Source organism: Manduca sexta, chromosome 8 (assembly GCF_014839805.1).
Source record: "Manduca sexta isolate Smith_Timp_Sample1 chromosome 8, JHU_Msex_v1.0, whole genome shotgun sequence".
NCBI classification, from domain to species: domain Eukaryota; kingdom Metazoa; phylum Arthropoda; class Insecta; order Lepidoptera; family Sphingidae; genus Manduca; species Manduca sexta.
This window is the reverse complement of record NC_051122.1, coordinates 11,115,007-11,142,939: the sequence shown is the minus strand read 5'-3', so window position 1 is coordinate 11,142,939 and position 27,933 is coordinate 11,115,007. Positions and strand designations below refer to the sequence as shown.

The following is a 27,933-nucleotide window of genomic DNA, read 5'->3' as shown; positions in this document are numbered from 1 at the left end:
AACGTTACAAGTATAGGCATTATTTAAAATGCTTCGAAATATCATATTTTGTTTAATAATAAGGCATATTTCTTTTCCATAGTGATTTTATTTTCAATAAATATAACCATTTCGATAATAATTGTTACTAAGGCGAAATCGTCAGTTTGTACGTGGCATCAGAAAATATTTTTCAAAAAATGTATCAAAATTAAAAATATGATACTGGTCACTTAATGAGCGTGGAATGTTATAAAAATTGATACGTCGAAAGCGCTTACAAATATCAAAAAATGGCGGCAAAGCATTAAAAATTAACATTTTTTTTATATAAAAACTGCTTAAAAACGTACACGTAAGAAATAACAATCTGTTGTTTTTTATTTGCTTTACAATTAATTTTATACAAATATGTATTATAAAATTGTTGGCATTTAAAAGCATTATTGCTATATTATATTACCTATGCATTTTATATCACAAATGAAGTTTTTAAGAGTCATCTTTTCTGTTTACATAGTGGGTTTATAACCGCCATTTTCAATAAACGATCCCAATCGGTTTTTCGATCTATCTCAAAAATGGACCAATCAGAACAAATTATTCTTGACATGCTTGCAAATGAGTAATTTTGATTGGTTCGTTCTCGGAATCGGACTGGAGATTGAGATTGGGATCGTTTATTGAACAAGGCTGCAAATGAACATTAACTTGTTTAATCATGATTTTTTACCCAAAACACAAGTCTATTCTCTAGAACTGAAGAGCACATTTCATTTGTACATTTTGGTAGACTATATGACACAAACAATCACATTAATATTAATTCGTCGGCTTGTAAAAACTCATCAACTGCAAATAAAGAAAAAAAAAACAAAATTTCTGAATTCTTTTATAATAAACTCATAGATACAAGCTTCATTACCTGCACGTGGTGATGTTTTTGCAGTCATTGAGTCAAAAGTCAACGAAATACAAAATTCGAATTTAATATCACATTAAGCTAAGTTCTTCTCGCTTCTCGCTCTCGATAACCGCTCAGCCTCCTCAATGGTATCAGGTAATTGTACGTTAATAGTCTCTGGTAAGGTAAAGACCAGCATACCAGCTATCACAGCGAGGGTGCCGAAGAATATCGCTGGCAGGTTATCATAGTACAATGCCTGTAAATAATAGTGTTGTGAAATACTATTTCGAAGATGCCATTCATTGTTGCGACGGATAATAACCTCTGTCAATCATTTATCAACAGCACTCCACTTTACCATCAGGTCCAGTGGATACACTTTGCTATGTCCCAATAAAGATATTAAGAAGTAGGAGACAATTTAATTTATTCATCATTATTAACATTTAATCATTTAAAAATGACAGCGCGCAACGTAAAATGTAATTGTTAACAAAGAAGACGTATATTGTCGACTGGTTATCTTAATTTTTCTGGATTACATGTCCAACATAAATATAAGTCAAATGAAAATATTACATATTTAAACAGGCGAATGTGATAGAAAATTAATATGGCAGATACCTATACATAATAATATGGTATACTCGTACACACAGATATGACATCTGATAAGAAAATTCAAGTCTATTAATCAGGATGTGAGGAGGCTTACGAATTTAATTTATATCACCCAAACTACTGTCAATTTCCAAAAAAACTTGATGCAGTATACAATCTGCAATCTCCTTTCGCAGACATCTCAACTACAGTAAAAATCAAGGTACTCACCAAAAGAGGTGTAAGCGGTGCAAGAGTGGATCCAATCCTACCAGTAGACGAGCAAATGGCCAGCAGCGACTGCCTGACCTTGGTCGGAAACACCTCAGAAACGTAGATGTATACTGAACTGTAAGCGACTGTGATCGAGAACTTTCCAGAAAGGTAGATGATCAGCGACAACCACATTTGATCTGATGAAGAAATTGCAAGGTAAGACAAATTCAAAAATATTACAGTTATAAAATGTGTCGTCGAAATAATTAGGGCTGTTGGTCCAACTAAATTAATATTGGTTAACTGTACGCTAGATATTGCTCCCGTATTCACCCGCAAGAAAACCATTATCGTTATAAGTAAGTATATAAAGTAAATTATAGTACTCCGAAGAAAGGTATTTGGACAGTTTTAAATTGTTAATTAGATATTTTAATTCCCCAGGCAACATCACTTTGGATTAACAATCAATTCGCTCCGAACACAAACTTTTAAGATTTGTTGAATCGTTCCTATGAATGTTATTTCAGCCAATCCCGATTCTTAATCATTATTCAAAGCTGCGTCGACTGTTTACAAAATAAGCTAGTGTTTACACCAATGGCGACGTCAAAATTGTTCGAATCCAACAACCTTACAAATCTCCGCAGACGTTGGCGGCTCTCAAATCGGCTTAAGTAGATTCCATTAATTCCATCTGTTAGGTAAACAGTGATTAAATAAACAAGCCTAGAGTGCCGAGTTTGTCGAAGTGTTTAGATGATTAGGCACAATAAACATTGTCTGCAGAGTTGCAGTGCGTCTGGGTAGGCTCTGTTTATTTTTGCCACCAAGCAGCAATATGAGAATATGGTGTTTCTCAGGATGATGAGCGCTGTGCCGCGTAAACCAACAGTTTATAATTCAAAATATTGGGTAACGTTGCTGTTGTTTACGAGGAATCCTGGTGTTCACCATCAAGCGAGTAATGCGACCAATTAAATCTTCGTTATCCTACAGATGTATAAAAACAGCTGATGCAATTTGTATTTGATTGAAAAGACATCGTGCACATATTGTAAAAAAAATCATCGTTGTGTCAATTTCATATAATGTATTCAAATCTAGTTAGAAGGCCCGCGTATTTCTGGCAACTAACGTATCATTCCGCTTGCAAGATTACATACATGCCTTCTGTGTTATGTTAAGTTCATATTATAATGTACTCAAATCTAGTTTAATAGGCCGGCGTAATTCTGGCAACTATCGTATCATTCAGTTTGTAAGATTACATACATGCCTTCTCTAGATATGGTCGGAATTATGTTTTGTCTCACGATATAATTATAAAGACAAACTTCGACACATATTCCATTTTACTATCCCACATCTTAAGTTAGAGGTAACAATTATCCAGGGATGCATTAAAGGAAAACAAGTGGTTAAGAGTGGTCTTTATTAGTTTGTATTAGTGGTGATTGTAAGGAACTCGAATATTTAGCAAGACTTGTATTGTGCAGCTATTGGTTATACAACATTTTAAAAGTAACGCTTCGAAAGTCAGATTCAATTAATTGTTTTTTTTTTCTATACAAATCATAATATATTGTGCTTTAGTATTATTAATAAGGATTATACCGAATGCGAGAAGCTTGTACTTAGTTTATAATCGTTTTCGGTAATAGAAAACAAAGATATGTAACCGAATGACATATTCTAGTGATAAGTCTGTCGTTTGGATATGCCATATGCATTTTTACGTTAACATCAATACGACGAAGATCGAGTGTAGCTATATTTGTAACTTATAAAATTATTTTGTCCTTCTATAGGTGGTCACGATACATCCCTGCGTGTTTACAAAATTCCTACTTATGGTTTGAGTTGGGAATCTAAAGTTTTGTCTCGCGTGTTGCTCACGAATTTTAATGTAACTTTCACATAATTTTACATATATAATGGCATGTTGCATTTTAATATATTTTAATTTAATCTTATTGAAATTTATTGCTCTTGTTTTACTTTGTTTGAAGCTTAAAAGACTATTTCAACTTTGTTAATAATCTACCTAATGTATGCGTGTAGGTACACGCTTTCAGAAAAAAAAAATTATCATTTTAATTTAAACGTTTTTTTAAGTATATTATCGTTGAGATTTTAGTATTAACATGCCAGGGACACGCATGACGTGTTTATAATAATTTAATTTCATTCTTTCATAACAATCAAACACTCTAATTAAAACATTACTCTAAAACAGAGATGACAAACCAATGGCGCGAGTGTCAGTGGTGGCACGTCACAAAATAATTCGGGCACGCGGCTAATATGACTAATATTGTATATGTTTATATGTCACCTTTCTTTGGGTTTCTTTTCGTTTAAAAGGAAAACATTAGGTTTAGTGAAGCTACTTTACCGAGCTTAAAAAAAAACATAGTTGGGTCATAAAAAAAAGGGGCACTCAGACGGATAAAACTTGTCCTGAATGGCATGGCCCAATTTTTTTTATAAATAATAGCACGTTAATCATTAAAGGTTCGCCATCTCTGTCCTAAAATAACAAGCAAATATAATAGAAAGAAATATAACTTACTTTTGGGTAAAAACGACAGTCCGATGCAAAGGCACGCACTCAAAATATACATGATTATCATGACCCTCTTCCTCCCAAACCTGTCCAGCACGCATAAACAGACAAAATTAGCGGGAATCTCCACGAAGGCCACCAACATGAAGTTGACATACTTATTGCCAGCCAGCGACACAGAGTTGATCGACAGCCCATAGTACACAAAAGTGCAAGTAATCCATAAATATGAGCATACAACCAGTCTTTTTCTAATAATACTTGATCTTAAAACTTGTATAAATAAAGATGGCTCCACTTTCTTTTCTTCATCATCATCTTTTTCTTTTTTTTCTTTGGTCGTTTCCATTTCGTATAGAGGCGTGAAATCTTGTTCGGACAATTGAACTTTGTTCATTTTTGCTGCCTTTTTCAGTATTTCGATGGCTTCGTCGTTCCTTCCTTTGCTGAGTAGCCACCTTACACTCTCGTTGAGGATCCAGAGGTAAGAGAATACTAGGAGGGCTGGAGGATAGATGATCCTAAGGAGTGTTCTCCAGCTCTGAAGGATCCAGGAGAGACCGGAGAGAGTCATGAGGCCGAATACGAAAACGACGTTAATGAGCGTGTTGCCGAAGACGCGTCCCTTGGGACCGACTAACTCCATGGCTGTTTGGAAATAAACGAATGTAAGAATTTGCAACATTAGGGCTTCTCATTGAAAACTAGTGCTGCAACTGTATTGTAGTAGCATTAAGCTGAAGAAGTAGCCTGTTGTTGGAACATTAATTTTATTATATGTAAAAAAATAATTTATATTTATAATACCATTTTGTGATTATAATAAAACCTTTTTCTTTTTTTCTTTATATTTTTAAAACCTCACAAAAATCTGAAGTATCAACTGTTATGTTCGTAATATTTCTTGAATAACATCTTATAAAGATAATATTGCTCCAACAATTTACAAGTTCATTTGAATTCCGGTTTGTTTAAGATGTTATTGTATTTTATTCATAGATATGCGTTATACGATCATGTTTTTGTTCATTGCCTTCATTTCACTTTAAGACAATATTACTTGATCTGTTATTTTTATACTTACCTAAAACAAAAGCAGTAGTGTAGGCACCAGCTCCGAAACCAGCTTCGAGGAACTCAAAGATCACCATCATGATGTAGGTAGTGGAGAAAGACCTCAAGAAACCAAATGTACAGTTCATGAGCGATGCTATAGCGAGGGCACGCTTTCTCCCGAATCTATCTGATATAATGCCGGTCAGCGGTAATGACAGGAACAACCCTGAGTTGTGTATGGTGCCTATGAGAGTCCTCTTCCAATTTTGACAGCCCAAATCGAACTAAAACAAAGATAAACGTAATAATTTGTGCAGACAGTAGTCATTCACAGATTTCCAGGCAGATAATGGATCTAAAAACATGTATGGGTAAACAAAATTAATGAAGTAAACAAAATATTGGAGTCAGACAGTTTATAATGAGATATAATCATGAACTAACATTCCTCCGAGGCAATTTTTGTGCACTCGGTTTCCACACCGAATGCATGCCCAATGCCCATTCACGGGGCGACATTTGACGCGGCTCTAGCCACATAGTTCAGGTTGTATACCTCATGGTTGTAACTATACATCGAGGCCTATGAGGGCTCGCGAACATTTCCAGGCGTTCTTTCCGCCCTTGCTAAGAGGTTTCCTTCCCCAGATATCCTCTCCCACCTTTCCTCGGGGCTCCTGCAGTCGCTAAGTCAGGATTTCGGTATCCTATTCGCAGATTTACCGAGATGTGTCGCCATACCGGAAGAGAAGGAAGAAGGGCGAGCGTCACCGGCGCTTGGTGTTACAAGAAAAGTGTTGCCACTTAAATTTTATATTTAATAATTTAATCAAACAGGCTCCGATTCACAAAAAAAAACATGAACGAACAAGATGCGTTTTGCAAGTCAACGCTCTAGAGTTTGTTGCTAATGTTTATTGGCAGGCGCTTGGTACCTAAGTCATTTGTATGGGCTTGCAATCGTTAAGGTAATAAAAACATTAAAAATGATTACAGATAAGGGTATTAAGAATGCCCTATTATTAGATATTATGCACTATCACAAAGTTATAGCATTACGTTAGGCTAATATTGTGTCATAAATCATATACTTAATATAATTAATGTTTTTATCCAAATCCCAGTTTTAGTTAGTTTTAGTTTCAGGCCTAAGCCTGAGTCCACCATGCTGGCCTAGTGCCTTATTTATAGACTTCTCATAGAAAATTCTATAGAGAACTTAGGTATGCAGTTTTCCTCACGATATTTTCCTTCACCGCTAAATCAAGCAGTAATTCACAAGGAATACACACATGACTACATAGTATAAAACAAAGTCGCTTTCTCTGTCCCTATGTCCCTTTGTATGCTTAAATCTTTAAAACTACGCAACGGATTTTGATGCGTTTTTTTTTAATAGATAGAGTGATTCAAGAGGATGGTTTATATGTATAATAACATCCATTAAATAGTGGAGAAATACTGTTATTTTGTTATGCTATACCCGTGCGAAGCCAGAGCGGGCCGCTATGTTTTAATATAATACAACGTTCACAGTTTTTCTGTAGTGTATTTAGAATCAGCATTGCACCCGTGCGAAGCCGGGGCGGGTCGCTAGTAAAAAATAAGTCAGAAGTGTACCCTTGAGATTCGAACCTACGGATACTCGTCTCGGCAGTCCGTTTCACTCTTAACTAAGCTATCGCCGCTTTTTTGTTTATTTTAGTTATTAGTTATTAAAATGTAACAGAAGTCAAATGACAGTCCGTTAAACACAACCGGATACAATATTATGTCACTGTTGGTCAACGTACGAGATATCCTTATCGATATATGTGGTGACGCGTGACGTTACGAATTCAGTCCATATATTTAACAAAAAGTATAATACAGAACACAATCATTAAATCATTATACTTAAGCACTAAATTTAAGTAAGATTGCCTTTCTTAAATCTATGCCTTAATTTAAATTATAAATCGAACATGCACCGATTACTAGTGATAAGTCTCTCATGTGTGAGAGTCCGCCTGGGTAGGTACCACCGTAATGTCTATTTCAGCCGCCAAGCTGCAGTGTGGATTCACTGTTGTGTTCCGGTTTGAAGAACATTTAAATACTGGAATTTAATTTTTATAATCAGCATGCTTACGTTCAAACTGACTACTAATATTAAACTCTATTTACACTTATAAATAGAGTTTAGTATGATAAACGCACTTTCGTATTCATCGCGCGATCGGGCGTTGGCAAAGTATCGTTCGAGCGGTCGCGTGATTTCGGTTATTTATAACTTCAGTAAAAACGTGCGTGATTAGCACATGTTGAGCGCGTTCATGAGATATGAGATACGTAGTCTGGATTATATCACTTTAGGCACGGCAAAGCCACTACGATGATGGTAACTGGAGTGGGGTTTAGATAGAGGTATCGGTCAATTATCATTTTTTTATTGCTTTAAATGACGCGACGATCTTGCCGTTTGCCTAATGGTAAGTGATACGACCACCCATAAACATTAGAAACACTATCCATACACCTTGAATTATAATACAATATTGTTTGGTATTCCACTGCGCTCGCCATCCTGAGACATGAGATGTTAAGTCTTATTATTGCCAATACACTGGCCACAATGTCCTTCAAACCGGTACATAACAGTGACTACACACTGCTGCTTGGCGGTAAAAATAAACATTGCGGTGATACCTACCCAGGCGGACTCTCACATATGAGAGACCTCCTACCAGTTTTTATTGCCTTAGCAGGCAAACGAGCAAGCGGTCCGTCTGATAGTAAGCAGCCCATGGACTAAAGCAACCAGGGGCACAGCAACCGTTGTCTACCGTGAAATTAACTCTCGGTAAACGACACAATTTTGCCGGCCAGTTTGAAACTGGATATACACAGGCCGATCTCGGAACGCGATACGTGGCCTCCTATTGCGGGTATTACACATTCTATGGTGGTTGTTGTTCAAAAAAAATATTGTAGATTTTTTGTTCTTAAATATATTACTAGGTGAATATAATTATTCCGCCCTTGACATACTTTGTCGTTTCGTCCGTGCCAAGATTCAGATTTTAGATAAGAGTATTTATATTATGCGATAATTAAAATGTTTGGGTTGTTTTGTATCTAAAATGAAACGTATGTTGTAAATTGGCGTCGCTTTTGATAACTTATCTACTGGTGTGAAGTTGTTTTATATTTTTTTATTATATCCTGATCTCTTGCTGGGTGTGGGCATTTTTGCTACATACTAGACGTTTCTTCATCGTCAAAGCGAGCGATATTTGCCAAAGAATACACACGTTACTTCAAAATATTTTAGCCGTGTGATGTCTTGAACCTTTACTTATCTTTCAAGTAATACGTTCAACTATATAATTCAAACCAATGACGTTTTACAATAAAAACATCTTAGGTTCAAACGCGGTAATTGCACACTATATAGAAGTCGCAATAACACGTTGGATCCAGGCCGCTTTTGACGAGTCCGTGTGGAAATCTTTAGGGGGAGAGGAGAGGCTGTTGTCAGCAGTGGACTTCATGGAGGACGTAAGGTGTTGGATGGTGTTTCTGCTGTTTATGGCCGGTCGTATCGCTTTCCATCAGGCGAACGGAAAGCTCGTCTCGTCATTCAAAACAATGATAATATATATTGCATATACTCACATCTTTAACAGCAGAGTCTTCATCGCTATAAACATAAGAACTACACTTCTCAGTCCTATTTCTATTAAATATGTTTGCTGGACACGAACTGTTTGCACTGATATCGTCCAAGAAGGCATACCGAGTGCATTTGGCAGGGGAATCTTTTTCCATAGGTATTGCATGCTCCAGCCATGTACTGTCTTGTGAACTCTCGCATTCTGATATTTCGCATCTGTAACAAAGTTTTAATCATTGACGTATATTGTATAGACACGAACGTCCATATAAACTATTTGTTCAATATCTGAACTAAAATGGCAATCGAAACGTTACTGTTATTATGTTATTTATTCACTTGAACAACAAATAATTTTACTTATATTTTTTATTCACATCCACTTAGACTCGCGTTTTTATATTATGAGCGCCCCTCCGTACACAACCACAAGCATCAATACTGACACCATCCTAAAATCAGTTTGAATGGATGACAGTTCAATTTAGTTGAACACAGTGAATTTTCGGAACACCAGATCTAGTAGGTAGTACATATATATGGGTGGTTTTAATATAGTTTATGTTTTCTTACATTTTAAATCGAAGTCTCCATGCGTGTCAGTCTGAACGCGACAGACTCAAAAAAAAAACAAACGGATTTCGATGAAATTTTGTATTGAAATAGTTTGAGATCCCGGGAAGCACATAGACTATTTCATATCTCGGTAAAATATAAAATGGGAATTATATTCCGGAAATATCACGCAGGCGAAATCGCGAGTGAAAGCTAATATTAATACAATATAGTATGTTATTACAATAAGTAAAGACAATAAGTGCACACCCTATATATGGGACCTATCTATCTAAACATATTTTGTGATAAACCTCTGCCTACTCTTGAAAAAGAGGAAGCGTGATAATATGTAGTTAACTAGTTAGTTGGAATTTGGAAATAAGATTATTTTTTGAAGTGTATCTTTAGATATGTCAAGATTTTTAGATCGTTTCGAATGAAAGTCATTGAATTGATTATCGGTTATTCGTACTTTAATAACATGTAACTAAATTATTAAATTTTTACATATAAATAATCAATAGAATAGTTTAATTTGCACATATGTATCAATTATGCCCGCTTGCTTTATCATTCAAGGAAAAACCTGAGTTAAAATTTATACCTCGAGTTATTTATAATATTTCGATGTTTTTGTAAGCTCTACCTACTAACATTATAATTTGGAATATAAATTTAATTATAACTCAATTATTTGTATTTCAAATTGCATCCCTTTTACCTCCTTATATCGCTATAATTATATTATATTTTCCCAGTTATCAGCTAGAACGAGCTGTCAGTTCACAGAAAGCTGATAAGAGTGTTTAAACTACACTTGCATAGACCCCGGGAAGGTCAAAGGCAACCCTAAGATCATCTAAAGTTTCACTTGACAGGGCGTAAAAGCAAACGCCAGCTCTACCCAATGAATGAGAAATTTCAAGTAACTAGATAGCCGCTCATTGCAGCTTGTTTTGAACCGACTTCGTAGAAGGCTACTCAAATAATCGTAATCTTTTTGTAGTTGTTTGTTCCGCATATTTTTTTACTCTCATGGTCCGATTTACATTACTGTTTTTGCGATGGATTTCATATAATTTTGAAATGTTCCCATTTAAATATCATTGGTAGATGATCTTGGAATTCAAAGATGCAGAGAGGAACTCCTCAAAATTTGATTTGATGATTCTTTTTGTGTCGGGTTCAAGTTAGCTTAAAGATATTACCATATAAAAAAATATCAAAAAAGATATTTAATGAGCATGTAAACTTAATAAATTGGGAAGAAGATCACACTGTTTTTTAAATTTTGTTTTTATAAACTCGAATTATTATTTTTTATTTCGTGGTGTGAGTTGGTTCTTAAATCATTTGTATGCTTTAGTGAAAACATAATATTACCTATGGTTTCCTAATTTGATATATAGTGTTCATTTGTAAATTAAATTTATCATTCGAATAATTTTGGTATCTAGACAGTTTCTGTAAAGAAACAATCTCAAAATAACCAACTTTATATTACATAAATGACATCTGTGACGACAACAATAATTGATACAAAAACAATTGAACTCCAAAAACCCACGCTCAAAATCCGATAACAGGGTACTCAATTGGCGCCCACCGCGGTGTTGATAAATGGCGTATAAATAAGTGTGTCAATGATACAATCGGGCGAACGTTACGCGTAACGCGATATAATTAATATCAGTCTGATGGGCGGCCATGATTGATTGCGCGTGGGTTAGGCCGGCTGCTCGTGATAGCATCTTGGGAATCCGGCTCAAGGGACCAAAGATGGCGTTCGGAGTTATCCAGCTGTATTGGGGATTAATTCTCATATTATTTAAATATTAACCACCTTTACAGTTAAATTAATAAACTATATTAAATCCAAGCAAAGGTAAAGTGAATAAACTGATAGATTTATAAGGTACGAGTACTTTTGACCCAATACGTATTCATGTACAGGACCTATTAGAATAGTCAGAGATTTAAATTAGTTCTTATAGGGTATGGATCCTAGTACCTACTAGGCTATAGACAGCTCATGAATGCTGCCACTAGATCAGGGATGCCGTAAACCTGACGACTCACATTGTATTCTATTTTTTTCTATTATGCAAAGGTTTTATTTGAAAGAACCTCTTTATATTCTATTGTCTTCTAAATGCCTGGTTGCGGAGAATAGGCGGTTCTTCCATTGAAATGACTTATAGTGTGCAAATCTACAATCTTAATTGGTCTAGATTTAAACGCAAACTTAACTATATAAATAAAAAAAAATTATAACTCGGTTATTCTCAAATTTGCATCAAATATAATTAATTATAAATGTTAAAGTTTTTTAAAGTCACACTTTATTAATCAAATTTGTAAATTAACGTTACGTTGAAAGACTTAATTTTAAAAATAAAAAAGAACTTCACTCGTTACTAATATTATTTACTACGATAGAATGTAAGAATCCACGAAAAATAATATAATATAATTGAAAAAGAAACCCGCTAAACCTTATAACATAACCCACAATAATTTGGGATATAAAATACGTATAATTTGTGAGTAATTAATGATCGTCTGATAGTAAACTATCATTTTTCAGATCACTTCGCACGTTGCGTCTTATTATACAAAAATACTTCCTTACCATTAATTATATTACAAAATATCAAAAAAGGGGAGTTAAAGGCGAACGAATTGTACATATTTGTTAAAGAATGATTTGATATAAGTAATTCGTTAATTTTTTTTGGTTTATCAATTGGAAAAATAAATAGAATTTCTTTATAAGAAATTAAAACAAAAAAAAAATCGATATCTTTAATCTCAGAATACAGAATCAATTTTCACATTAGTGACCATAAAAAAGTAGATGCAGTTTAATTTCTAAACAGTAAAATAATCTTTAAAATATTTATCATGAAGATTTTTTCCTATACGTGCTCATCTAAGTGACCACACTGCATCTGATGGTACGTGGAGTGAGGTCCAATACGCTTGTTGGAACCTGATGTATACAGGCCCATTTTGGAACGCGACACATTTACGTGGACCACTATGCCTGGGTTTTTTGGTTGTGCGGTGGTCGTAACCCGGGTGGATATAAAATATATCTTACCACCAGCATTTGATTTCTTTTTACAAAGCAAAATTCACGATTCAACATTAATATTAGTAATGCATAGCCCGCACAACCTCAGCAGCCCTTAATTTAAATGTAAAACAAATGGTATTCACACAGAGTGAACTGATTATGAATGCACCACCGCGGAGGCCAAATGTGGGAGCTTTATTACGCTTCAAGTTTCAAAGCACTATTGAATAGAGCGCACTTCACTTTAGACAATAGTATACGCGTATCGGAGATCAATTGATAATACTGTACGAAATTTCGGGATTTCGTCATGCGCTGAAATTCAGTAGTGGTTCTCCTATTACTTGTTAAGTCTCTCGTGTGTGAGATTCAGTAAAGGTACAACAGACTTGTCTATTTGTAACGCCTGGAATATGTAAGCCTTATGGTGTCAGTTTTAAGAACGTATTTAGTTTCATAATTGGATATTACAAGACTTAATGTTGAGCATTAAATATCGTAGAAAATAAATATAATATTATTCGTTAGTTTTTCGAAGTGGCTCAACTCTAGAATAATTAAAAAAAATTAAAACTCATTAAAGAGAATGAACACTGTTTGGTGTTGTTTGGTAAGTTAACTTTACGATCTTCTATTTTGATTTGTGTATTTTGTAACGTAAAAGTATTATCATATGAACTCGAAATTTTACCTAAAGTAGGTTAAATACCTTCTTTCATCTTTTACAAAAGTCAATAGATTTTCCTTAGGCATCGTCGGTGTTCATGGACTTCGGTAATGACAACTGAAACTTTAGCTATTATTTGATCGACTAGTATAATAATATCAATTCATTTTATTGCATTTATACAATTTCCAGATTTCACGATATGGTTCAAAAATACAGTAATTCCTAAGATACATTTTCCAATCCAATTCCAATTTATTTTGTTTGGCCGTATCATTTTTACCACAGTTTTGCCACCGTCACGTTCGAAAAGTAGAAGATATACGTGCTATGCATAAAAAATGTCTTTGACTAGATGAAGAGATAAATTCTAGAAATGGACCAAGATAAACTTCACACGATCCGATGACACGTGAAAACTAACTGATATTATAGGCAGATACCTATTCCTTTGGAGTACATAGATACTTATTTAGATAAGAATATATTAAATATGATATGCATAATCTTGTTTATCGTATGATAAGAAGGCAGCTGAACAGATCATATTGAGTATTTTTTATAAGATCTACAAATATTTCTTTAGATTGAGGATGGTGTGGAACAGGCGCGTACTTATAAAAACGATATAAGTCTTAAGTCTTATCTAGAATGAGAAGAGAAAAAAAAATACACCCAATATTGAAATAAAACTATTTGTCGGATTTTATCTCGATATTTATATTATAATTTTCTCTTAACGTTTCGAAGATTTCCAGCCCTTAAGGTCACGGGGAGATTGAGGTGGTGGTCAAATCAACATCTACATTAAAAAAAGAAATTTTTAATATCTAAAATTCGGGTAAATATAAGAAATCATTAAAAAACAATATGTTAGTACGGTTAGATATCGCCCTATCGCGTCACACATTTGGAGCCCAGTGATGCAGTTGTGTAAATCATTTGCAAAACCGTTTTACCACTCTTATGATTGACTTCAAAAATTAGTTAAAAGCGAGTCAGCTATGAAAATATTATTATAAGAATTGAGAATACGAATGTGCAAAATACAGAGCAAATGAACATATATTTGAGATTTAGGTGACTAGAATAAAAGAGCATTTACATACATAAAGATGAAACAAACGCTATAATATCCAACCAAGAAGTATTATTATTAAGTAGTTAAAATCACAAAATAATATTTGGTTTTTCTGTTTAGTATCAGCCCAAAGCCTGATATTTGTGCCAGATATAGCGACAGGCCTGTCCTTCATCACATCATGGGGCGGAAGATATTTCTCAGATAAAATGGTCATATTTGGGTGCCCTGGTTGCACCTCTGCCTGCCCCCTGAGATACAGGCGGTATGTTTCTGAAGGATTTATATGAAACAGCACAAACAACACTCAATACGGATATTCAAAATAGCCAAATACGAATGCAAGACGCATCACGGGACATATGCGCCGAAATTCAAAATACAGAATCACCACTAGCAACAATTCCGTACCATCCGAGTGACGTTGGGCCATGCAAATATATGTAAATGTGTGCATAGTGGGGCCAAATGTGGCGCACGCCAGACACAGCGCCTTTCAATTATGTGACGCGAGATTTTGAGGAATAGTTGATTTGAAGACGTGACGTTGATTAGCGAAGATGTTTGTATGATACCAGTCTAGGGAGAAGTTGGGATAAGCGAAGAAAATGTATGTTGATTTGAGACCAGATGTGTAGAAGGAGAGACTTGTGACTAGTGACATTTGTTGATTGTTGACACCATTGACGTATATTCTATAGACACGAACGTCCATATAAACTATTTGTTCAAAATCTGAACTAAAATGGCAACCAAAACGTGACTATTGTTGCGTTTATTCACTTGAACAACTAATTTTATTTATTTGATTAATATTTTTTATTCAAATCCAGGTTTCCACTTAGACTCGAGTTCTTATATAATGAGCGTCACTCCGTACACAACCACAAGCTGTCAATATTGACCATACTAAAGTCAATTTGAATGGATATCAGTTCAATTCAGTTGAACAAAGTGAATGTTCGGAACGCTTAATGTAGTACGTAGTACATATATATCGATGGTTGACACTAATTACGTGAAGGAAAAAGGATTTGAGAAGATGTATATTTTAAACGATCGAATGAAATGATTCCGCTACTGCCTTGATGGTAAACGAAAGAACTTCATTAAAAGAAAGAACAACAACCCCAACTTTGAATTTGGTTTCTAATCACTATGAGACATTAAAAATAGGGATATGTAGCTCATTTTCGTACATATTTGTTAACTTTTTTAACTAACTTCAAAAAAAAGGAGAAAGTTGTCAATTCGACTGTATTTTTTTTATGTTTGTTACCTCAAAACTTTTGACCAATTCGGGCCAATATCCACAATGACATCGATGAAGACTGAAGAATGACTTTCCTGTATAAAGGATTCTTATTGCAGGTAAGGAAAATTTTCCTTCATACTCGACAATTACGTTATACTCGTACACAAAGTAACTATCTCACATAAAGTAAATACCGCTCGCTGATAAATGATCGATTGTTTACAGATATAATATTTATTCAATATTTTTATTTATATATCACATTGACTAATTAATATCTTGAGAAAAGGAGGTGTTTGTTAGCAGTGTAATTAAGGTCCGTGTAGTCATTTTTACCAACTTTAAAAAAAGGAGGCGGTTCTCAATTCGATAGATTTTTATTAGATAAAATATAATGCAAGTTTCTTAAATAATCTCATAAAAATGCGGTATCGTAGGCTTCATTAAACAGTTATTTTAGATTTTATTTTAGTCAGTTTATTTTAGCTCTCATGGCTGAGAAAATTGCTCATGATGTGTAAATAATTTGCGGTCGGCATACGAGTATAAAAAATATCCTGCTATGCGACCTAAGCTGATCTAACTTCGCTTAGTTTTCATTCTATGGCCCATATTAAATACAAGAGAAAGACCGAAAGAAACCCTTGGGATTTTCAAGAATAATTGCAAGTCTTCACATCGAATACATGCGCTCTAGGCACACAGTGTATACCGTATGCTGAATTCACATTAAGGCCTATGAGAGCTCGCGAACATTTCCTGGCTTTCTCCCTCCCATCCTAAGAAAGTTACTTCTCCTGCCCCCTTCCTTTCCCAGATATCCCAACTTTCCTCCAGAGCCCTGCAGTCGCTGAGCTGGGGGATTCCAATACCCCATGTGCAGGTTTCCCCTTGTATTATCTGTGGGGTAACATAAAAAAGAACCATTGCGATGGTAACAAGGTTTTCAAGAAGCATTGTAATTAATTACTATTTTGGGGTTTGCTAAACGGTATCAAACCAAGAATAGCACACATTCCACGAAGATACTAAGATTGTGAAACAGAGATCTGTTACCGATATAAAAGCCTATACATTATTCCCGCATATGATTTATCTGGGTGCCAATTTTCATCCAAATCCATTCAGCTATTTCTGCATTTACTTCTAACAAACATCCAAACATATCCACTGACATGCACATTTATATAAGTAATATAGGAAGTAGATAAAAATTATTTATATAACTATTCCCCACCATATGCTCATACACAAACCATAGTATAACGACATGATTCTATCGCTGCGAACAATACTAATACAATCGAAACAATGTATATATCTTTATCAATATATGACGTGACGGCATACGAGAGTTAAACAATGCCGTGATAAGAACAATTAATTTACGAGTAACCAGACAAGTTGAAAGAACTGATCAATAACCCTATTAAGGGTACATTAAATGTGGACAAGGGACGCCAGTCTGTAATTGGACAATAAATATCTTCAGCATAGTATCACGTAGTGTAGTAATGTGGACCAACTTTGTAGAATAAGTCTTAGAATAAGAAAGCCGTTTTAAGTGTTTGAACTTTTTTATTATGCACGGCATGGCAATGTGACTTCACTGCCCCTGATGGTAAGTGGAGTGGGGTCCAATAGAATGTCGACTGACGAGAGATGATTACCCTTCAGCTGTCGACACAATTATGCCGGCCTGTTGGAACTGGATATACACAGGCTGATCTCGGAACGCGACACACTTACGTGGGCCACTATTACGGGTTTTAACTCCTCGTGTACGGTGGTCGCTATCCGGGCGAATATAAAATATACCTTACCACTAGCAAAATTAACTTTATACAGAGTTTGTAGAGGCAGATTTAATATCGAAGGTGGGCATTTGGATGTCAAATCTTCAAGTTGGAGAATTTTTATATGTTTATGCCAAGTTTTTCTTCATTACAAACGTGCTATTATTTATATAAAATATACTTCGTGATCGAAAAGTAAGATATGCGGTCTTATGTTTGTATTAACCGCGGAAATTATTTATTATAATTAGTATATTTATGGAATTTAAATTTGGATAACGATTTATAGCAATTTCAATAAACGATCCCAATCTCAATCTTCAACCCGATTCTGAGGAAGAACCAATCAAAATAACTCATTTGTAAGCATGTCAATATCCTTTGTTCTGATTGGTCTGTTTTTAGATAGATCGAAAAAATCGATTGGGTTCGTTAATTAAAAATGGTGGTTAGTCGGTCATTAATGAATTCAAACTCGCGACCTCATTGGCCAATGCACTTACACTAAGCCATCTCTGTTAGATGTATTTCTATGCACTGTAATTCTAGATGTAATAATTTGCATAAGCCCCTGCTTCGCGTACTAACATATACAGCTGTGTTTGTATTCTCGAGGCTAATACCTCGAACACAACATTAAAGGACTTGCAATTCTAGATTAAATGTTTGTCAAAACTAAGTAGATTGTGTTTGATTATAAACACCGGCGACTACAAGATGGTATCGTGCATTTCTTTCTCGCCGAATGATAAGCGACCTTATGCCCATGAACAGTTAGCACAGCACATGAATTTTGAATTTCAAAACACGGTCGTCACCCTTAGACATTAGACGTTAAGTTTCAACGTGTGAAACACAGTGTACAATATCCTTGAGTCCGGTGAATTCGGAAGCATTCTCAATCTGGAATCTGGAAACGTTTCACTTGCGCAGAAGCATGCTATTGGAGATGTTAGTGAGTATGCCGGCATAAAATTGGTAGGGACGCGACCCAGAAAGCATTACATGATATGTGGGTTAGAAAGGCCGGCGAGTCCGCCATGACCATTCCGCATAGGTCGTCCTGACGTACCTTAAAGAGAGATTCACTATCTGGTAAATAATGAAAATTTCTTAATCTATATATATAAAAATGAATCCCTTTTTCCCTTGGTCACGCCAGCACGCGTGAACGGCTGGACCGATTTAACTGTTTTTTTTGTTGTGTTTGTTATTGTCAGGAGAAGGATCTTATGAAAGAAAAAACTAAGGAAGTTAAGCGGAACGTTAGAAAATTTAAGAAAAGTTAATTTCAGCGATTGACAGAATGCTCGCTGCAAATTCATAGCTGACAGGACATCGTCTGTCGGGTCAGCTAGTATAATAATATAATTAATTTTTACTTTAGAACACGCATTTTATTTGGTCACCTACCCGCACCTCATAGGTCGTCAGACGCTTCCTGACGTACTTTAAAGAAAGATTGACTATCTGGTAAATAATGAAAAACTTAATGCCCTATAAAATCCAGCTCTAAATGTAGTCAAAACAAATAGATTTTATAAATAGAATCACCTTCAACCGTAGGACGCAAGTTGGATTCAGAACGTTACCAACGTCCCGATGGACATTGGGTTGGAAATTTCAAAGGCGAGAATAAAAATAAATTACTTTTGTTAAAAAAGAAATAGTTCATTTTAAAATTAGTTTGGTTGAAAATGGATATTTTAGTAAAAGCGACCATGCTTAACAGCCACTACATGGTTTAAGAATTCATTATTATACCTAGTCTTGCCATAAATATTGTAATAAAGAAAAAAGAAAATTGTTAACTGCAAATAACATTTATTACTTTTACAGTGTGTCAGTTTAATACATAAATATAAAACAATTAAAAATATAAAAAGCTTATTCGAAGTGGTCTCCATTGGCTGCAATACAGTCCTTTAAACGATGAGGCCAGTTATCAATAGAAGCACGCACTCTTTCCATGGGAAAATTCTTCACTGCCAATCGTATAGATTGTTTTAGGGACTCAAATTATCATGGCGTTTAGAGCAAGCTGTACTCTCTAAAACTGACCACAAATCATAATCCAGCGGATTAAGATCGGGACTAGACGACGGCCAGTCTTCAGCTCTGATGAAGTCCGAAACGTTCGATTCCAACCAAGACTGCGTGGACCGAGCTTTATGACCCGGCGCCGAGTCTTGCTGGAAGGACCATACTTGGTTATTGAACATGGTGATGTTAAGGGGCTTAACTACCTTCTCAAGAATGGTATCTTGATACACTTGTGCCGATGTTTTGATACCTTTTTCACAAAAATATGGCTCAGTCACTCCTTCATAGCTAACACCCCACCAAACCATCACTGAAGTCGGATAATGTCCACGTTGCACTCTGTCGACTAATTGGGAAGCTTCCTTAGAGCTTTGAGCATAAATACGGTCATTTTGTTTGTTAAAATGTTGCTCAATTGTAAAAATTTTCTCATCCGTAAACAAAATTTTTCTGTGACCTCCCTTTGCGTACCGCTTCAGTAGTTGTTTCGATTTTACCACCCTATTCTTCTTTAAATTATCAGTTAAGAAATGGCCAGTGCGTCTCTTATAGGCTGCAAGTCCTAAGTCATCTTTTAAAATACGCGACATGGTTCTAGGTGCTATCTTCATTTCCCGAGATAAAATCTTTTGCTTTCGGACAGGATTTCTTCGAATTCTTTCCCTTACTGCTTTGACCACCTTTTTCGTACGAACACTACGTGGACGGCCAGATCTTTTTCTGTCACAAACAGAGGAGGTCTCATTGTACCTATTAATAGCCCGGTACACAAACATTTTACTAATACCAAGTGTATGGAGAGTTTTAAAAATTGCATTTGGCTCCATACCTACTTTGTGTAATGCTATCACAGCGATTCGGTTCTCTTTATCACCCCACACCATTTTAATATCGCAAAATATTTTACAATGTATTGGCGCCAAAATGAGAAAACACAATGAACAATCGTATAAAAATGACAGATTCGAAATTCAAATGTAATATTTTTTTATAATTAAGTGTAACAGTATTTATGGCCAGACTAAGTATTTATGAAAAATTGTAACAATTGTGTCTGGATTTTTTGAAATAAAATAAATTGGCATAACATAATCCTTACATATTATAAAACAAAATCTCCCGCCGTGTCTGTATGTCGAATGCAATAAACTCAAAAAAATCGATAAAATTTGGTATGAAGATAGTTTAAGACCTTATGAAGGACATGGGCTATTTTATATCCCGGGAATAAATTATAGCGGGACTTTTATCCTGGAAAAACTATAACGCAGTCGAGGCTGCGAGTTAAAGCTAGTAATATATAAAAGCATGCTATTCCTAGAAAAATTAGGCAGAGACATATTTAATTATAGTTTACCCATATTTTGCCGCGTCATGTGTTACACGTCTTCATAATACAAGCCATATAAAATGAGAATAGCGGCGATAGCCTAGTTGGATGTGGAACGGACTGCCAAAACAAATCTCCGCAGGTTCAAATCCTAAGGGCACACACCTCTGACTTTTCTCTAAAATCATGTGTGTATTGAAATTAAACTAATTTTCGGATTCTATCGCGGTGCTAGTATTTTATTTTCTCCCGACGTTTCGAAGACTTTGCAGCCTTCATGGTCACGGGGGGGACTGAGGTGTTGTTCATCCGTAAAGTCAAAGTTACAATATCTACCTACATTTTACAATTATACAACTTTTTTTAAATTTTTTTAAATTTTAGCTGTTGGTAGTCCGATCTACGCAGAATGAGCTCACAGTGTCTTGAAGTCTGGCAGCCGGTCTTTTGGGTTCCGATTTAATTAAATGTAGAACTGGATCCCAGGCTTGTGCAAGCTTCCAACCATCTTCCCTATTGAAATTAGGATGTTTTTTATTTCAATAGCCTCGCGAATCATCCTAGGCAGGAATCGGTGTTCTTTGGCGAGGATTTGTGGCTTGTCTAGTCGCAGATAATGATTGGCGCCTCCCTCAGAGTGTTCAGCGACTGCAGACTTCGTCGAGCGTCGGTGTTTCACGTCAGCTATATGTTCTTTTACGCGGGTCCCTATATTTCTTTTTGTTTGCCCGATATAAGAGAGGCCACAGTTGCAATCTATTTTGTATACTCCCGGTTCTTGTAGAGGTATGTGACACTTGACAGGTGGTAAAAATTGACTAATCTTCTTAGGCGGCTTAAAATAAGTTTTTATGGAAGCACGCTTCAGGATGTAGCCAATCTTGTCGGTGACTCCTCTTACATATGGTAATACAACCGGAACACGTTCAACTGTGGCTGGTTTCACTCGGTTTCTGTGACGGCGGCGTGGAATTTGGAGCTTGTTGTCTCGCAGTACTTGCTTGACATGTTGCAGCTCAGCGGCCAGGTGTTTCTCGTCACAGATTCCTTGTGCTCTCTGAAACAAAGATTTGCCCACGGTAGCTAACTGTTTTGGGTGGTGATGAGATTCACCGTTCAGATATTTATCAGTATGGGTCTGTTTCCGATATACAGTATGACTTAAGGTCTGATTAGGATTACGGATGATTAAAACATCTAAGAAAGCAAGAGATTTATTGTGTTCTAACTCCATAGTAAATTGGATTTTATTGTTGATGGAGTTAAGGTGATTTAAAAATGCAGTTACTTTATCAGATGGTAAAATTGTGAAAGTATCGTCTACGTACCGTTTATAAAACCTTGGAGTGACCGGGGCTGTACTCAGGGCTGTCTCCTCGAAGTCCTCCATAAATATATCGGCGACTACCGGAGATACAGGGGAGCCCATCGCTACCCCCAACTTGTACATAGAACTGATTATTCCACAACATATAGCCAGATGTAAGGCAATGTTGGAGTAGTTCTGCATATTCCACAGGAATGTTATTCTCTGCTAACTTCTTAGATACAATTCTGATGCAATCTTGTACTGGTAAGCTCGTAAAGAGAGACTGGACATCAAAACTGACCATAGTTTCATTGTCAGCTAATTTTAGGTCTTTAATATCGCTGACAAATTGGTATGAATCCTTCACAGACGCTCTAGTGTTTCCTCTAAGTGGTGAAAGCACTTTTGCTACGTGCTGAGCCAATCTGTAGGTTGGTGTGTCGATTTGACTCACTATGGGACGTAGCGGAGCATTTAATTTGTGTATTTTCGGCAACCCATACAGTTTAGGCGGTTTTGCACACGAAGGAACGAGCAAGTTTACGTCAAGATTTAACTTATCGGAGTAATCTTTTATTAAAGAGCTAGTAGCCTTTAATACTTTAGTAGTCGGGTCTGATTTGACTATTTTATACGTACTTACATCCGATAAAAGTTGTTCCATTTTATTATTGTAGTCTGACGTATCCATTACTACTGTCGCATTTCCTTTATCTGCACGGAGAATGGTAAGGTCCTTCATCGATCGCAAGTTCTTTAAAGCGATATATTCGTGTTTTGGAAGATTTGGTTTCGGCACTTTCTTTTGACGCAAAATTGACGAAATGTCTTGGCGTATCGCCTCCGAATCTTCCTGTTTCAAGTTATTTTTGAAGAAACTATTCTCAACATTGCAAATAATGTCTTCATACGGTATCCTTCGTGGAGTAACAGCAAAATTTAAGCCTTTCGATAAAACCTGAATTGTGTTTTCGTCCAATGTTTGTTTTGACAGATTTATTACTGCGCGTTGTCCATGGTTTGCGCGGGAGTGTATCTTATCTATGGTCGCGCACGTTCCATTCCTACACTCGGTGTTTTTAAGATTATCGACATTTAATTTTGATAGTAATTTGTTGTATTTTATTATATGTTTATTTTTGCATTCATTATATTTTGAGGTTTCGCGCTTATTTAAGGTCTCGATGCAATTTTTAAAATCAAATGCTGATAACTCTGTCTTCAATTCATTGGATATAATCTCAACACAATTATTTATGTACTGGAGGTCGGATCGTGTTTCGTGTATGGTAGCTCGTAACAGTTTTGTACTCGCCTGGTTAAGAATTTTAGCGCTCCCTCGTATGTATTTCTTAGGTGATAGCTTGACACACGTAGGGATGAGATTGTGGTCACGACATCTCTTCAAGAAATTCAATGATGTGCAGAATCTTGCGCGCTTGGTTTTTAAATTCTCCAACCGGCGTATTTTATTGGCAAGTTCCAGTCCGTACTGGTTTGCATAATGATTTCTTATGTTTACGCGAATGTTAGACATTGAAATTAAACTAATTTTCGGATTCTATCGCGGTGCTAGTATTTTATTTTCTCCCGACGTTTCGAAGACTATCGAAATATATCGGGCAAACAAAAAGAAATATAGGGACCCGCGTAAAAGAACATATAGCTGACGTGAAACACCGACGCTCGACGAAGTCTGCAGTCGCTGAACACTCTGAGGGAGGCGCCAATCATTATCTGCGACTAGACAAGCCACAAATCCTCGCCAAAGAACACCGATTCCTGCCTAGGATGATTCGCGAGGCTATTGAAATTAAAAAACATCCTAATTTCAATAGGGAAGATGGTTGGAAGCTTGCACAAGCCTGGGATCCAGTTCTACATTTAATTAAATCGGAACCCAAAAGACCGGCTGCCAGACTTCAAGACACTGTGAGCTCATTCTGCGTAGATCGGACTACCAACAGCTAAAATTTAAAAAAATTTAAAAAAGTTGTATAATTGTAAAATGTAGGTAGATATTGTAACTTTGACTTTACGGATGAACAACACCTCAGTCCCCCCCCGTGACCATGAAGGCTGCAAAGTCTTCGAAACGTCGGGAGAAAATAAAATACTAGCACCGCGATAGAATCCGAAAATTAGTTTAATTTCAATGTCTAACATTCGCGTAAACATAAGAAATCATTATCATGTGTGTATTCTTTGTGAATTTATCGTTCGCTTTAACGGTGAAGGAAAACATCGTGAGGAAACCTGCACATCTGAGAAGTTCTCTATAGGAATTTCGAAGGTGTGTGAAGTTGACCAATTCGCACTAGGCCAGCGTGGTGGACTAAGGCCTAATCCCTCTCAGTAGTAGAGGAGGCCCGTGCTCAGCAGTGGGCAAGTATATATATACAGGGCTAATATTATTATATTATTATTTTTTTTTTTTTATTTAAGAATCGAACTGAGCACCTTTGGTCCGCAATTGAAATGCACTAGGAGTCTAGCAGTGGCGAAGGGTCCATAATATACCCGATTCCTGCCGGCTTCCCATTCATAATCTATTTATATCTTATTATCATTCCAAAGATCTGGAGATTGTTTTATGCATATTAGTACTTATGTGTTATGTCGGGTCCCTTCCAGAAAATTTCACCATTTGCCACAGGAGTCTAGTGACTAGACCACATACGTACCTACATCCTACTAATATTATAAATGTGAAAGTTGGTGAGGATGGATGTATGTATGTTTGTTCCTCTTTCACGAAGAAACTTCTGAACGGTTTTGAATGAAACTTTACAGTAATATTGGTTATACATCAGAATAACAGATAGGCTATAATTTACAATAATTTTGTGTAAGTTAGTTATAATATAAAGATACATATCAAGTCGGATAAAAAATATAATCGGGAAAACTCCTTCACGCGGGCAAAGCCGATAGCAAAAGCTAGTATATATATAATATTATTAAACTATAGAATAATTCTTTTGCCATCCATATAAATATCTATAATATTATTGAAATATTGAATAATTGTATTGCCATCAACGGGTTTCTTAGTTTATATCACGCGTTAGCTGCATGCGTGATGTTTGACAAACAATGTACTATGAATATTGTTCATAGTTCAACACGTATTACTATTGTGAATAATATTTATCTATATTACCAATAGTCTTGTAACTGTTGTATCGTATTTGAATATTGACGATGTTTTATAAAAGCTTATTGATATTGTCGATGCATCGTATTTGAAGATTAAATATAGATTTATAAGGTATTTCCGAAATACAAAAATTGTACAGCATTCCAGAATTATAATTTCAACCACAAGTTAACCATACAATCATTTAATTAACCAATAACCGTTAACCAGTAACTACAGATATCCAGGCCATCCACTCACGCCTGCCATATCCAGACTTCATTCCTATTCGTTACCAGCCAGCTTCCATATTCATTCGGCCGGTTGCTTCTCCATTGCCTCCCAATAGTGTTGCCAGCGTAATATTAATTAGACTCCTTATTCCCATTAATATAGGATCTAATATAATTAATATTTTTTATACAACCTTACAGAATATTGACGAAGACTTCCCCCAATGATTTGGCGAATAATTCGTGCCGAATATGCTTATGGATTATGATTAACGATTACCCGAATAAGTTGTTTACACACTCGTGTTCGTTACTATTAGTCTGTACTCGGCGAGTATTTAAGTCAGGGGGAAAACTATTGATAAGCCACTGCTTATGATATGTACAAATCAACATTTTGTTGGTGGTAGAATATATTTTATATCCGCCTGGAAAGCGACCACCGTACCCAAGATGTTAAAACCCGCCATAGTGGCCCACCTAAGTGTCGCGTTTCGGTATCAGCCTGTGTATATCCGGTTCCAACAGGCCGGCATAATTGTGTCGACTGCCATCATCTATCGTCAGTCGACATTCTATTGGACCCACTCACCATCAGGTGCAGCGGAGTAAGCTTGACGTGATCGTAAAAAAAAAAACTCAATCATAGAATTAGAGGGAAGGAAGGGATTATAAAAAAAAAAAAAAATATAACGTCGTTGTGAACTTATTGTTATAACGTACTACGTAGTATGTATTTCTAGGAAGAGAAGTTGTAAGTAGAGTCTGTGAAACTTGAATACTAAGTAGGTAATTTTTTAGTAGACAAAATACTTTTTATTATAGATCACAACATCGAATGCCATTAAATTTTTTTTTTATCACACCACAAATAAATAGGACAGTAAATAGGATAAAGTAAAAACATGGTTAATTGATACTAATAGTACAAAGAGATCAAATTTGTAAAATTATTTGTAATACATGAATGATTGTATCTGAATGATTTTTATTATTTTGATATTATTACAATCGTTCCGGCAAATCATTTTACGCGGTCGCAGTCGCCAGTAATTTGTGAAAAAATTGTTAAAAATTAAATAAGTCAGAATCTTATATAAATGCTCAATGAGTAAATGTAACCCTTAAAAACACGTAAATGCTCCAAAACGTAGCAGTGTCGTTTGCGCGCTGTCCTATTTTTTGACAACTCTAACGCATGCGCGATGCGTATGCCGGGTTTTAGCAACAAAAACTAAACAAACCTGACAGAAATCTTGGCATACACCGGTTTTAAAATCAATTCCGTGTATTTATTAACCTGTATATATACATATCATTTAAATATTTATATTATTTGCATATACTGTTCGAGTTATTCTAAAGGTATTAAAGTTGATTTTTCAAGGACACAAGATATTTCTACACGTACCTGTAATTAATATCCGAAGCCTCAAACACGAAGACAGAGCCGTACATCCCAGCTAAGAAGCATGGAAATAGCAGCATCATGTAGTTGAGCACATTGTACCTTCCGAAGGGTCCCAGCTGCTTCAGTATAGCATCTAGGCCCACAAGAGGCGTTTCCTTAGACATTTTTACTTATAATTCAGTCTTCACTAGAACACTTCACGGATTAATTTATAAATAATGTAACTACGGGCAAAATTACGATAGCCAGCTGACGTCCTGAAGACGTTTTTGACAGTTACGCACGCATGCGTATTTAAAAAATGTCACGTTTGCATTTTTAATTGAAAAAAAAATTAAAAATTAAGGAGTGTAGCCGCATATAGCACTACACTCTGTCACAACGCACTACACACGTATGCTTTATAAAAATAAATAATATAACCCGGCTAAAGTGAAACGGCGTTTGGCGTACCGCGGTCGATTTGCCGGTTTTTGCGAGCGAGATGGGGATAACTTTCGCGCATTTTAGACTACAGGAGTGAAAGAGACGGACATACCGTAGAAGAGTCGTCAATAAAAGCTGTCGCTAATGATATGCCGCGAGGAGAAACTTCTAATAACTTTTCATAACGAATGAGTAAATCGTCCACATTGATAACGGGTAAATGAATGAAAACTCTTTAAATTTATAAAACTATGATTAGATTTTAGGCGCGCTTAGACCTAACGACCTATTTACTGTATAGGTTAGAAAATAATATAACTTCAAAACTGCTATTATTACATCGTGAATATAGATTAGGGGAAGGATGACGTCAGAATAGCCTTGGGTATGGTTGTGTCAATGCCCGATGTTCGTCAATCCCGGTTCCCCAAGGACTTTATGCCAAAATTCAACTGACATATTTGTATGAGAGAAATAAAAATGTTAAGTAAATAGTGATAATCGATGTTTGCATAAATGAGATAGATTTTTTTGTATGTATATATTTTAAATTTTATTACTTTTAATTTTTTTTTGGTATTCTCCATTTACATAATCGTTTTTATATCATAAAGAATGTCAAAT

The 27,933-nt window shown here is 35.7% G+C and overlaps 1 protein-coding gene across 1 annotated transcript; it reads right to left on the bottom strand.

Moving 5' to 3' along the window:
- Positions 1–68: 68 nt before the first annotated feature.
- LOC115440881 (organic cation transporter protein-like) lies at positions 69–27,294 on the bottom strand. The gene is made up of 6 exons (XM_030165380.2): positions 26,884–27,294; positions 8,985–9,198; positions 5,356–5,611; positions 4,278–4,919; positions 1,718–1,899; positions 69–1,142 (listed from the first exon to the last, which is right to left on the bottom strand). The coding sequence occupies exons 1-6, from the start codon at positions 27,045–27,047 to the stop codon at positions 978–980; spliced, it is 1,623 nt and encodes a 540-aa protein (XP_030021240.2). The 5' UTR covers positions 27,048–27,294; the 3' UTR covers positions 69–977.
- Positions 27,295–27,933: the final 639 nt, after the last annotated feature.

Coding starts and splice junctions, on each gene's coding strand:
- LOC115440881 (XM_030165380.2), bottom strand. CDS start 27,047: ATGTCTAAGGAAACGCCTCTTGTGGGCCTAGATGCTATACTGAAGCAG. Junction 4,920..5,355: donor CACTACTGCTTTTGTTTTAG/GTAAGTATAAAA, acceptor ATTTCCAAACAG/CCATGGAGTTAGTCGGTCCC. Junction 1,900..4,277: donor ACTGTCGTTTTTACCCAAAA/GTAAGTTATATT, acceptor TTTCTTCATCAG/ATCAAATGTGGTTGTCGCTG.